This window comes from Danio rerio, chromosome 5, assembly GCF_052040795.2.
Source record: "Danio rerio strain M-AB ecotype USA chromosome 5, GRCz13ab, whole genome shotgun sequence".
NCBI classification, from domain to species: Eukaryota; Metazoa; Chordata; class Actinopteri; order Cypriniformes; family Danionidae; genus Danio; species Danio rerio.
Window position 1 is genome coordinate 53,082,938 of NC_141025.1, and position 14,861 is coordinate 53,097,798.

At 43.4% G+C, this 14,861-nt stretch overlaps 1 protein-coding gene across 1 annotated transcript in view; it reads left to right on the plus strand.

Moving 5' to 3' along the window:
- Nucleotides 1–11,182: 11,182 nt before the first annotated feature.
- LOC147844367 (uncharacterized) overlaps nucleotides 11,183–14,861 on the plus strand; it is a 768,760-nt gene continuing 765,081 nt past the window's right edge. The window contains exon 1 of the mRNA XM_087254116.1: nucleotides 11,183–13,829. Within this exon, the coding sequence (XP_087110242.1) occupies nucleotides 11,210–13,744 (2,535 nt within the window). The 5' untranslated portion in view covers nucleotides 11,183–11,209 and the 3' untranslated portion in view covers nucleotides 13,745–13,829. The remainder of the gene's footprint in view (nucleotides 13,830–14,861) is intronic.

The following is a 14,861-nucleotide window of genomic DNA, read 5'->3' on the forward strand; positions in this document are numbered from 1 at the left end:
CTGCCACCTTGGAGCCTTCGGATTCGACCATTGACAATGTCCTCTAATAAGGCCAACACTGCCATTGCCTAACTGACTAAGCGTTGTATACATTTGCTAATGCTTTTATATGTTCTAAATCACATAATTGGTAAAATATATATATTGTGTCAATTAACCCATTTTGTCAATTATAAATTAATAGCAATGTTTTTTCACATGTGTTAGTGCATTACTTTGTAGTGTGCAATTTAACATCGTTGCATCTAGGAGTCACCAATAGAAAAAAAAAACACATACAAGACATACACTTACATCGTTTTATCACTAGTAAATCGAAACGTGAGCGTGAAATCTGGTGTACGCAAAGTTTTTGTGCATACACAGCGTTGATACCTCAACCTCTAGGTTGAGCGTTGGTCTAATAAATCACCTGGTATAAACTGCATATTACTAAACCAATATGATGCAGCTCAATATCAACTTTGATATAAATGGCCCTGGGAGTAAGTAGTGATAAAGCAGGGACTAAGCCAAAGGAAAGTGAGTTTACAGTAAATTATGTGTCATTCCAATTTAAGAAAAATGTATGGAAAATGCTTGAAATGCACACAACAATATGATGGAAGAGATGGCAACTTCCTTTGTGTGTGTGTGTGTGTGTTTACTGTTAATATATTTTTTATTTAAATGTTCATGTTTGACATATATAAAATGTTCAGAATTTCATATATATTCACCATTTTATTACAGTATTGTTTTAGGTATAAATGTAAAGACCTTTAATGCACTTGAAGTGACTAAAAAACATCCCAATAACAAAAACACACAAGTGAATGTCTTGTATAATGTTGTGCATAGTCCTATAGTCCTTCATTTTATTGTCTGTACAGTGTGTGGCAGTGAATTGTCTTCATTACTATCCCTGCTGCATGCTTTATTTTTGGATGAAATACCATATCTGGGTCATGGAAGATCACAGTCGACTTTCACAGGCATTTCTGCGTTTTATCCAGGCTTTCTCCTTGGCGTCTGTTCCCTTATTTCCAACTCCCTTGCTCTGCGATATAAATTCACACTATATGACAATACCGCAGCCCGGCTCTTGTATATTCAGTCACACACGCTTGTTTCTAAATGGCACTCAGAATTTTTCATGGCGATTGTCAAACAGAAACTGGAATAAGAGCGAGATTACGCCCTGCTTTATTTGTAATTAATTATACATGATGTGAAATGTGTGCCAGAGCTGCAGACACACACATACAGTTCTGTCGTTCAGTTTGACAGCGTCTGTACATTTACAAAACAAATATATGCCTTTACCTTTCAATAAAAGTGCTGTCTGTTCAGTGTTATCTTTTTTTACTTCAAAATATATAGATATTTATAAAAATTAAAATGTCAATAATAATAATTTTTAATTAGTAGTTTATTTTGACTATCATTATTATTATTATTATTGAAGTATTGTTATTTAAACTGTAATGATATGAGAAGAGACACGTTTGTCTTCGATATACACAGCATTCATATTTCTGCCCTATTGTTTAAAGAAATGCAAAAGTGGCATTTATATGCCAATGTGATATCCAGTCCACTTAGAATCATCACACTCGTTCTATCAAATGTCATGCGATTTTTCTAGAGACATAATGTTATTTAAAGGAATTACACTGGAGGTGCTTTTGTTGCATGTATACACTTCTCTCAATGTAAATGTCACCTCTATGCATTGTTGACATTAGACCCCGTCTGCAAGCTCCAAACATTCCTCGCCCAGGCAGGCTAAGGCGAAACGAATATGTGCTCATACTGTATGCATTCTCTGTGAAATCCCAAACAAAAAGCAAATATATAGTGATAAAATTTATCATTTAGTGTCAAAGTTTTAAAATATAGAGTCTTTAACATAGTTTCTGTGGGTCTTACAAAGTTTTAGTTGGCCCTTCTACAATTTAAGGTCTTAGATATGATGAATGTCTTAGAAATATGGACTTTTTGAACTTTCATTCATTCATTCATTTTCTCTTCAGTTTTGTCCCTTTATTAATCTGGGGTCGCCACAGCGGAATGTACCGCCAATTTATCCGGCATATGTTTTATGCAGTGGATGCCCTTCCACCTGCAACCCATCTCTGGGAAACATCCATACACACTTATTCACACTCATGCACTATGGACAATTTAGCTTACCTAATTTATCCTTTACCGCATGTCTTTGGACTATGGGTATAGTATATTATATATAGTATAATAAAGCCTCTTTACTACTCAGTCACATTTGTTGTACAAACAGGAACTTCAGCAAACAAAACTATATAAAAATATAACTTCTCTTCTATAAAGGAAAGTTAGAGCAATGTAACTTTACACACGTACAAGAACAAATGTACCAAAGCTAGTAAATATATGTCACTGAAGCAGATCCTTGAGATAAAGGTCTTGTTTTCTGTGAAATTAAAGAAAATCAAGTTTATGCTTAAAATAAGATCAAATCAGAAAAAAAAAAATTACAAAAGTTAAAGGTGCAGTAGGTGATTTTCTTCAGAAACATGTTTTGTTGTGCTGGTTAAAAGTCTTCACATTCCAATGGTACTGATTAAAGTAAACAATCTAAATGTATTTTTATATTCGGGGTAAGGCATAAAACTAAAAACGTTCATCCAATTAAATATTGTCTGGCCTATGATTCTAAAAATTCTAATAAGTAGCCTAAACTGTCAGCAAATGTAGATTTGTACAACTCTGCACCTCTATTCACGCAGATCCGCAGTTTGGACTCGAGTGACAGCAGTAAAAACAAATGCTGAATCAAAACTTGGAGTTACTTTTGCATGCTGGAGGAAGGATGACATGGCTGAAGTATTTCTTTTAGACAGGTGATGTTCTGTTTTAAAACTATTTTAGTCACGCAGAGCTTATGTAGATTTTGTTGTTTTACGAATAGTTATATGCACAGAAGTGTTGTTCAGCCACTGAAATCATTCGGTAAAAGATTGATGTGACTATTTTCATTTTCATAAGGGACTTTTTACAGCATCGATAATTATTTATCCAGTCATTCATTTCCTTTTCGGCTTAGTGCCTTTATTAAACAGGGTTCACCACAGTGGAATGAACCGCCAGCTTATCCAGCATATGTTTTATGCAGAGGATGCCCTTCCAGCTGCAACCCATTACTGGAAAACACCCATACACTCTAATTTGCACTCATACACAACAGAAAATGTTAGCTTATATTTTAGCTTTTATTTATAGCATGTCTATAGGGATTAAGGGGGATACTGGAGCACCCAGAGGAAACCCATGTGAATTACTTGAATATACATCTGCTTAATAAGCCAGTAACATGAATTGTGAACTAAACTAAAATGTTACCATGTTTTTATTATTATTATTATTAAAGTAACGTCTATGTTAAGCATAACTCAACGATACTTTGATTTTTCACGCAAACTGCACAGACACACTCAAAACACTGCTTGTTCAAACTACTTATTTAATTACATACATTTGTTAAAAGTGTCAAGTTAACTTAGTTAATTTGTGTTGAGACAACATGAATGAATTTATTGGAACCTTGCATTAGTGTTGCATGCAGGACTGTTGCAAACAATTTGTTTGTGTTAAATTGGTTTGTGTGGACTTCCCGTAGGCGTTATGATTGTTCAGACTCTGCATTACATCGTTTTACAAGCTCTACACCCTCATTCACAGTCTCACTGCAATTTGTTATTTTTTTTGCTATAGTGGATAATTTGTATAAATTTGTATGATCTCACTCTCATCGTTTTAGTACAATTTGCTCATCTTTCAATGACAACTGTGTTTAGTGGTGGGTTTGGGGCACAAAATAATACATTTTTGTACAAATAAAATCATATGAATTCATATTTCTGACTATACATTTTCCTCAAAATGATTATTGGTTGCTCTGTAAAAAATGATATGATAAAAAGTAATGATTACTCTTTTTAATAAGTTAATCATGTTTAATTCAATATTTTCTGTCAGTTTGACTGATGTAAATTAAGATGACTAGAAATGTTCATTTAATTCAACTAAACAAATGTATGCAGCAAGTATTTATTCACTGTGTATATATGAGGGCATATTTGGTCCCCAAATTGTACCAGGGCCACACACATTCCTATTTACTCATCATCTTTTAAACGAACAGTGTTTTTATACAGTATGGTGTGTGTAATTCATGTTGTACAACCAAATGTCAAAGCATCTGGAAATTAGCTTTACCTAAAAACTTATCACTGAAAAAAAATGATGCCTACAAAATTGTTCTTATTGTTTTGTATTGTTCAACTTTATTTGTTTGTTTAAGTTCAGCCCAAATAAATTGTTTACAACTATTTAATTTTTATTTATTTTATTTTTATTATTATTATTATTTGTAAATCCAAGAAATCACCTTTGAATATTTTTTTTTCAGTGTATTTTTTCCTCATGAAATTAACGCCTCATTGGAAAATTATAAGTGAACCAGTGGAAAATTAATGTCTTAATTAAAATTGATGTTTTTAAAGTTTTGACATCATGGCCATGGCTCCACTATTGTGGCATGTTCTTTTATTTTTACTAACACACAGAGGCAATGGTGCGACAGGATTCTGACTATATAGAGGACTCTTTTCTTCAGCCATAGTGTGCTTAAAGAGAAGCCTTTGAGCGGCTCTGAAAGAGGTCTGGACCTTCATTGGGTCAGACTGATGGCCCGGTGTGAACTCCCACACCTCACAATCCATCTCCCCTTCTGTTGTCCCAGACAAGAGCCTATCTAATAGCCAGAGCCCCTCAAATCCCACAGCTGAACATGTAGACCTTTTTTTTTTAGAGAGAGTATTCTTTTGAAATAAGCCACATTGACGAGGCATAATTTCCAACTGCTATCCACTCAAAAATATTCTGGGCTGTTGTAACTTAGATTTGGGTAAAATATAGACCAACTCAATGGTTGGGAAAAAAATTATAATAATAACATACATTGGGATGGTCCTCCTCAAAAAATAAGCTAGGCCCATAGCTTGGGAGGGTTATGAGTTTCTCTGACTGACAAATGTCCAGAACTTGTCCATCATAAATACTGAAAATAAGCCATCAAAAAAAGGCTTTAGGACCAAGCAGAATCCTCGTTCCAACATCCAGCTGTGCATGAAAACAGAGTCTGATGTAAGTGATGTCATCTTTCGCCACTGTGTTGTTTTAAATACATTGTAAAATATTTCCTGCAGAATCTACAGTAACTTACTGGCAGCAGTTCACCAGTAACTTACTGTAAATCAATTACAGCAAAAATACCATATTTACATTTAAAGCACCATTTACTGTATCTTGCTGTATATGTATTTACAGTATTGTATATCTTTACTGTAAAATATACAGTTATTTTCACAATGCAACTTTAAAATACAGTAACATACTGCATAACTGTCCTACAGTAAAATACAGTTTATATTACAGTTAAATACTGAGTAAGTTTCAAAAATCGTTAACCATGTAGAGAAAACAATTTACAGGGCATTTTTATTTTATATCGTGGACCTTAATCTTGAAACAGAAAATGACCAATAAAAAGATGTGAAGCACCAAAAGTGGACCATATTAAAATTGATTTAATCCATGAATTTTCAAATGTACTTTTTTACAAGAACACTAGAAATATTGTGAAGCTCTACATTAATAATATTAATATGTTTTAATATATATATTTTTAATTCAAACAACCAAATTGTGACTGAGTACAGTTGAATGTGCTGGCCACATTGTTATTTGCCTAATACGTGAAAATAGACCACAGTTTTTAATTTAAAACATTTAACAGATCCCTATTTTTTTCTAGCGATATATGGTGTAATTAATATGTATTCTCTCTCTCTCTCTCTCTCTCTCTCTCTCTCTCTCTCTCTCTCTCTCTCTATATATATATATATATATATATATATATATATATATATATATATATATATATATATATATATATATATATATATATTATTATTATTTTATTTTTTTTCTTTATTCTAATTCTTTAGGAAATTTTTTGGTACATCAAAAAGTGTTATGATAACCACCCGACAAGCTAATTCAGCTAAAAAATAGTGCTTAAGATGTCACTAAGATGCAGTATCTCGTAATTAAATAGAAAATGGGAGATGTATAACTGCAAAAAGATAAGCTTTTTGAGAAAAAAAACCACCCCTTTCACCAAGCTGGCTACAGGCCTGCAAGCATTTATTTATTTTTTTACATTTGTTTTTTTGAGTATAAATATCACTGAAAAAAACTATTCAAAGGTGATTACTTTAGTAATTTAGTTTTATTTATTTATTTATTTATTTAACACATATAAATTGTTTGCAACAGTTTTGCAGAAGTAATTTTTCTCAGTGTACTGCACTCAAAAAATAGCATTTGCTGTTTGTTCAAACTACTAATTCAAAATAAGCTGAAACAACACATTTCTTGAGGTTTCTTTGGGGACAACATACATATTTTATGTTCAATCTTCTTTCGTAAATGATAACAGTAAGTAGTGTGGAACCCAGCAGTTTTTATACTCTAAAAATATTTGGGTTGTTGTAACTCATATTTGAGTAAAAAAAAATGGACAAATTCTCTAGATGAAGAATTTAATTTAAAAATGTAACCCAAATGCTGGGATGGTCCATATAGTGCTGTGCAATATTGGGAAAATCTAACATTGTGATATTTTTTGATTCTGCGGTATATTGTGATATGAATATAATTTTACTAGATGCACTCCAAAAATGATGTTTGCTGTTTGTTTAAACTACTGATTTAAATTGAGCCGAAACAACAGAAATCTGGAGATTTCCAACTCAATTGATGTTCAACCCACTTACAGTTGTAAAAATTCATAAGTTAATTAAATTCCTGCATGTTGTCCCAACTCAAGTGTGGAAGCCAGTGTGAGTTGAATAACTGTTTGTAATAATTTAAAAAATGTAGATTGATTGGGATGACTCTGTAAGGAAATGCATAAAACACAATACACAAGTGTAGGTAAATGAAATAGAGAAAAAAATACAAATGCAATAAACAGTGTTTTAGGTTTTCAGAGGAAGTCCAAATGTATTCAGCTATGCACTGATTAAATAATTAAATACGAAATAATACGGTATAGTCTCCATTTTATAAACAATTCAATAAAATTAATTTCTATATATTTTTCAAAATTACAAAGGCTACTATTTCTTATACCTGAATGTTTTTAAAACCTATAAACAGTCAAGACCTCAAAAAAAAAAAAAAAAAAAAAAAAAACACGATGTGCAATACTAATGCTGAAATGATATTGGGCTGGCCTAATCCATGTTTGACCCAAATTTGAGTAAAATAAAAATCAACAATAATCATTTATTTCTCAGAGTGTTAGAATCTATGGTCTGTGGCCTGCTGTGGTTATAAACTGAAGGCGTTCGTTTGAATAGATTCTGCCAGAGCTCAGCGATAATTAAAAAGAGGAGGGAGGGCGGGATCTCCACAAAGAAAAAAAAAAGAAAGAGAGAGAGAGAGGGAGAGATTCTCTTCATCAAGTAATTAGCCAGGCTTTCATGCAGAGCCGCTCACCATCTTTATTATTTTGCTCTGGCTTGATGATGGACTTGCAGGGGATCACGGACACACACACATTTCTTGATGTGGCACATCTGAGAAACAGTAAGATTTTTGTGGATGAAAGCTGTCTGGACACGTAGTGTATTCATGTGCTGTTATTTGCATGTCCGACCGGATCCGCCCTTCTGTCAAGGTTGAATTGTTGTATCTTGTATAGCAGACTGATTCATCTTTCTATTTTATGCCACCGTTTATATTACTAGAGGATAATATGCTCTGACATTTATAATCAGTGATTTTATTCATGTTATTTCATTTGTTCAGGTCTTTAAAAAGCCGAGTGTAAAGGTGTCAGTATTTCTGTCAGGCCTCTTTTTAGTATAAATGCTTTTGATGAATGTTAAATATACAGTGCTCAGCATACACTCCTCACATATCTATATTTTAAATTCATATTTTTATTAGAAAGCTATACAATATTAAATTTGTGCATATACATTAGATTAGTCAGTACTGAAGCTAAATCTAATGCTTATTGTTGGAATATTTGATCAATTCCATGTGTGTTTAATAAAAAAGGTATGGAGAGGGTTTTCTTTAATGCCAAACATATTAGTAAATTATTGAAAACAAATGAATAATTCGATTCACAGAATTCTGGTGAAAGGATGTGTTTTAACCCCATCGTTTCGAACTGTAGTTCTGTCGAGTGACTAAAAAGTTATCAGTATGATGATAATAAAACTGTACATTCTAGGTAAACCATTCTTTTGCAATCTTATACGGAAATAAGGGCAGCATTAATAGCTAAAAATGTGGGACAGCGTTGATATTATGTGATTGTATTGTATTGCAATATGGAGCGATTAAGTGTTGATCAAAAGTAATTCACAAATACTTGAAAATGAAATCATTTAATGACAATAACTTGCTATGATTACAACTGAATTAGTTAGAAATAACTGTATAAAATGATAAAATATTAAATGACAAAAAAATATGATAATAATTGTACCCAGCTTAAATGTAAAAATAAAGTTCCCCTTCGGTTGGGGAACTTCAGTGCCATGAATGGGAGGATTCGGATCAGAAGCCGCTTATCTGGAGAGTATTGAACGGGCCAATGAATGAAATTAATTGGCAGCGTAAGCTTGCGCAGGTGTGCGACATCTGCAATTATCTCAGCATATAAGCACACCTGAAGCCAGCAGACGCCATCCTTTTCGCTTCAGATCCTTTCTGAGTGAGTCGATGAGGGTTCCTCTTGCTGATCAGCACTTCAGAGCGAACGAGTGTGTCTCCCGGTCCAGAGTGGGTCTTCGCGGTGGCAGACGGTCGAGCTGGGTTACTCCCTTGCCTGCGGTTCTTTGGGTCCGGTCCTCCAGAGCGGTGCGTATAGTTGCAACTTTCCTAAAAGAGCAACACAGTCGTGCAGCACGTCCTTTTCAGGATGGCGCTCCGACTGTGCGTTTCTGGATGCGGGGGTTTCCTGTCTCCGGATGATGGACACGATCACTGCATTGCATGTTTGGGGGTCCAGCATGTTAATGCGGTGCTCGCGGGCGGTTCATGTCGTCATTGCGATGCCATGACCGTTGCACAGCTAAGATCGCGGCTAACTTTCGCAAGAGAGCGAGCCACCCCAGTTGCCTCCTGTTCTAAAAAAGCAGCGGGCGCTCGGGCAGATCTGAGGGTTTCAGCGGGAGCTAATCCGCCGCCCACGGGCTCGCGGACCTCTCGCTCCTCACGGCGCTCCATCCAAGCTTCGGGTGGTGAGTGTGATCCGTCTAACCAGATGGTAGCTCTCACACTCGCTGACACCGGAGATCAGATGTCCTCCGCGGCATCGGAGGGTGGGCTTTCACTGTCCGACGAAGATCCGGACCCGCTCGCCCCCTCCGGGCAGGTGAGCGCTGTCAAATCGGATCCTGAAGCGGACATGTTAGCCGTGCTTTCCCGGGCTGCTTCGGCCGTGGGGTTGGAGATGGTTTATCCCCCAGCTCCGCGGCCGGACCGACTAGATGGGTGCTACGTAGAGGACCAGAAGGCGAAGCCTTCGAAGCCTCTCGTCCCCTTCTTCCCGGAAGTGCACAGTAGGCTCACGCAGTCCTGGAGGGCACCTTTCTCTGCCCATGCTGCGAGTGCCTCCGCCCTCACCGCCCTTGACGGCGGAGCTGCCAGGGGGTATGAGGCGATCCCGTCAGTGGAGCGCGCTATCGCGGTCAATCTTTGTCCGCGCGGCGCCTCTACGTGGCGGGGTTTGCCCCGCCTCCCGTCCAAAGCCTGTAGGTTGTCTGCCTCCCTCGGAGCCAGAGCTTATAAGGCTGCGGGCCAGGCTGCTTCTGCTTTGCACGCGATGGCCACCTACCAGCGCTACCAAGCGCAGGCGCTGGCCGAGCTGCACGAGGGCGGGTCCAACCCAAGCTTATTACATGAGCTGCGCACCGCGACCGACTATGCTCTTCGGACTACTAAGTCCGCCGCGTGTGCGCTGGGGAGGACGATGTCCACACTTGTGGTTCAGGAACGCCACCTCTGGCTAAACCTGGCCGATATGCGCGACGTTGACAAAGTTCGCTTTCTTGACTCGCCCATATCCCAGGCTGGCCTGTTCGGCGACACCGTCGGTGAATTCACCCAGGAATTCAAGGCGGTGAAAGAGCAGTCGGATGCGATGGGCAATGTCATCTATCGGCGTGGCCGTAAGCCCGCTCCGCCCGCCGAGCCATCCACCTCCGCTGTTCCTCGCCGAGGGCGCCCGCCAACGAGTGCTGCCCCGCCCCCGCCTGCGCCTCCGGCCAAGCGGGCGCGGCGTTCACCTCGAAAGCAGGCAGCCCCTCCTGCCCAGGGCGCCGTTAAGTCCGGTAAACGGACCGCGAAGCGTCCCTGAGACAGGCCATCCGGAGAAGAGGAAACTTGCTCTTTCCCCGCTGGAGGGCGGGGCCCCGATAACAACGGTACTTTTCAGTGCCACCAAAACATCAGTAAAAGAGCACTTTTTCCCTTCCCCGGATGTGACTGCACGAGTTCTGCCAGTCCGGGACGCGCTGCCTTCCGGCTCGCAGACTCTACGTGCTTCGCCAGTGGCTCACGAGTGCTGGGGGGACGGTCTCCCTTCCCTCAGCCCTCCAGCCCCCTCTCCGGAGTCAGGGTGCGGAGCCAGAGCGAATCGCTCTCCTCCAGCTCTTCCGCGGGACCCTCGTGCTTCCCGGATCAGCACACCCACTCCGCGCTGCCCCACCGCTGGTACGTCAGCGATTGTAGCGATGACTCCATTAGCGAGGGCTCTGCCTGCCTGGTTAGCGCGGGCCAGCCCCTCGCGGTGGCTCATACGCACAATCAGACTCGGTTACGCGATTCAGTTCGCGAAACGGCCCCCCAAGTTTACGGGCGTGTATTTCTCCAGGGTCAGCCCCCTGTCCGCCCCTGTCTTGCGAGAGGAGATTGCTGCCCTCCTGGCGAAGGGTGCAATCGAGCCGGTTCCTCCAGCCGAGATGGAGAGTGGGTTTTACAGCCCATACTTCATCGTACCCAAAAAGAGCGGTGGGTCACGGCCAATCCTAGATCTGCGCGTTTTGAACCGCTGTCTGCACAGGCTGCCGTTCAGAATGCTCACGCAGAGGCGCATTCTCCAATGCGTTCGTCCTCGGGATTGGTTTGCAGCCATAGACCTGAAGGACGCGTATTTCCATGTCTCCATTCTTCCACGCCACCGCCAATTTCTGCGGTTTGCGTTCGAGGGTCGAGCGTGGCAGTACAAGGTCCTCCCCTTCGGGCTCTCTCTGTCTCCGCGGGTCTTCACCAAACTCGCGGAGGGTGCCCTAGCGCCCCTTCGGCTCGCGGGCATTCGCATACTCAATTATCTCGACGACTGGCTGATTTTAGCCCACTCGCGGGAGCAATTGATTATGCACAGGGACAAGGTGCTTCGGCATCTCCGCCTACTGGGGCTTCAGGTCAACCGAGAAAAGAGCAAACTCGCCCCCGTGCAGAGGATTTCTTTTCTCGGGATGGAGCTGGACTCGATCACCATGGTAGCGCACCTCTCCGAGGAACGCGCTCGCCTGTTGCTGAACTGTCTGAGGGAGCTCGACAGCAAACTAGTGGTCCCACTGAAGTTCTTTCAGAGGCTCCTGGGGCATATGGCATCCGCAGCCGCCGTCACGCCGCTCGGGTTGCTCCATATGAGACCACTTCAGCACTGGCTTCACGATCGGGTCCCCAGACGCGCATGGCACGCGGGCACACACCGGGTCTCGGTTACTGCGCTGTGTCGCCGCGCCCTCAGCCCTTGGAACGACCCCTCGTTCCTACAGGCCGGTGTGCCTCTAGGACAGGCGTCCAGCCATGTTGTTGTTTCAACAGACGCTTCCAACATGGGTTGGGGGGCCGTGTGTCGCGGGCATGCGGCTGCGGGCCTCTGGAAGGGTGCCCAGCTGCATTGGCATATCAATCGCCTAGAGCTGTTGGCAGTGTTCCTCGCTCTCCACCGCTTTTTACCGGTGCTGGAGCGGCAACACGTGCTGGTCAGGACGGACAGTACGGCGGCGGCGGCGTATATCAACCGCATGGGGGGTATGCGCTCTCGCCGCATGTCTCAGCTCGCCCGCCGTCTGCTCCTCTGGAGTCACCCGCGGCTGAAATCGCTGCGCGCCATTCACGTCCCAGGCACGCTCAATCGTGCAGCCGAGGCGCTCTCACGACAGCTGTTACGCCCTGGAGAATGGAGACTCCACCCCGAGTCTGTTCAGCTGATATGGGCGCGATTCGGGGAGGCCCAGATCGATCTGTTTGCTTCCCCCGAGAACGCTCACTGCCAGTTGTTTTTTTCCCTGACCGAGGGCTCTCTCGGCACGGATGCACTGGCCCACAGCTGGCCTCGGGGCTTGCGCAAGTATGCGTTTCCCCCAGTGAGCCTGCTCGCGCAGTTTCTGTGCAAGGTCAGGGAGGACGAGGAACAGGTTCTGCTAGTTGCGCCCCTTTGGCCCAACCGGACCTGGATATCAGAGCTCTCACTCCTCGCGACGGCCCTCCCCTGGCGGATCCCTTTGAGAGAGGACCTACTCTCTCAGGGACAGGGCACCATCTGGCACCCTCGCCCCGATCTTTGGAACCTCCACGTGTGGTCCCTAGACGCGAGGAAGACTTAGGTAACCTACCGACTGCGGTGGTTAATACCATCACTCAGGCTAGAGCCCCCTCCACGAGGCGCGCCTACGCCCTGAAGTGGAGTCTATTCACTGAATGGTGCGTCTCTCGCAGAGAAGACCCCCGAAATTGCCAGATTAGTGTTGTGCTCTCTTTCCTTCAAGAGAAGTTGGACAGCAGGCTGTCGCCCTCCACTCTCAAGGTTTACGTGGCCGCCATCTCCGCTTATCATAGCACGGTAGCTGGCGGCACCGTGGGAAAGCATAACCTGGTCATCCAGTTCCTTAGGGGTGCTAGGCGAATTAATCCATCTCGCCCCCCTCTCATGCCCTCTTGGGATCTCGCCCTCGTTCTCACGAGTCTGCGATCCGATCCCTTTGAGCCACTCGAATCAGTATCTCTAAGATTTCTGTCCCTGAAGACAGCTCTGCTGGTTGCGTTGGCCTCCATCAAGAGGGTCGGGGACCTGGAGGCATTATCGGTCAGTGACTCGTGCCTGGAATTCGGGCCGGATTACTCTCACGTCATCCTGAGACCCCGCCCCGGTTATGTGCCCAAGGTTCCTACCACCCCCTTTAGAGATCAGGTAGTGAACCTGCAAGCGCTGCCCCCGGAGGAGGCAGACCCAGCCCTTTCTTTACTTTGTCCAGTTCGCGCTCTGCGCATTTATGTGGACCGTACTCAGAATTTTAGATCATCTGAGCAGCTCTTTGTCTGTTATGGCGGTCGGCAGCAGGGAAGTGCCGTATCGAAACAAAGATTATCCCACTGGATTGTGGATGCCATTTCACTCGCTTATTCGAGTCGAGGTCAGCCGTGTCCCCCGGGAGTTCGTGCACACTCCACTCGGAGCGTTGCATCCTCTTGGGCGCGTGCACGTGGCGCCTCTCTAACAGACATCTGTAGAGCTGCGGGCTGGGCGACACCCAACACATTTGCAAGGTTTTACAATCTGCGAGTGGAGCCGGTTTCCTCAAGGGTATTAGGTAACCCTTTGGTGATTGAGGAGACAACTCGGTAGGGTGTTGAAACACGCTTGCTGCGCCATTCTCCCTAACACGGAGGTACGTGCGCCTTTTTTATCTGTCAGTAAAGTTCCCCGTCAGGTGAGCCCTGCAGATTCCTCCGTGGCCCCCAGCACTGACTCAGCGGAGGAGTCACTTGCTGGCCCACTACGTTGTAGGTCTGCCCGCTGGTCAGCCCGCGTTTTGGGTATAGGTGCCTGCTATGCGTGATCCCCACTAGGCGATCCCATATGCTTATTCCGCCACGGTTAAGTCCCCCCCCTGGGCGGACCCGTGTCTTCCCTATCCGCTAACCACTCTTTGCTATGCGTACTCCCCCTTTTTAGGGCTAGTCCATAGGTAAATTCTGCCATCTATCCCCCCCTTGGGTAACGGATGGCCTCCGCAGCGTCCTCCCTATCGGGATTGCACGCTTCCCAACGTACTGTCATATTTCCTAGAATTATCTAGATGCTCACGACTTCCCAAAAAATATATCTAAATCCGTAAAACTTCTGTTGAAGTAGGATAAATTAGGGCCAGGGACACGTTGGAGGACCGCGCCCCCCATGATGTGGGTGCGTCACGCTTGCTTGACTATCTCCTCATCGGGGGTGTTGGTAAGGTGCAGTCATTATGGCGCTTTCCATATTCTCCCATTCATGGCACTGAAGTTCCCCAACCGAAGGGGAACGTTCGAGGTTACAGAAGTAACCCTTCGTTCCCCGAGGAGGGGAACGGAAGTGCCATATTCCGTCGCCATAATGACTGTCCCTTAGCTGTTTGAAAGTCTCTTCAGCTTAAAAGGATGGCGTCTGCTGGCTTCAGGTGTGCTTATATGCTGAGATAATTGCAGATGTCGCACACCTGCGCAAGCTTACGCTGCCAATTAATTTCATTCATTGGCCCGTTCAATACTCTCCAGATAAGCGGCTTCTGATCCGAATCCTCCCATTCATGGCACTTCCGTTCCCCTCCTCGGGGAACGAAGGGTTACTTCTGTAACCTCGAACGTTACCAGAGGTAGAAGGAGAGACAGAGGGAGAAAGAGACAAAGAGCAAGCAGGCCTCAAGGAGGCAGAGAAGATAGCCTCGAGAGCAGGAGAGAAGCAGACCGGGAAAAGAGACAGAGCA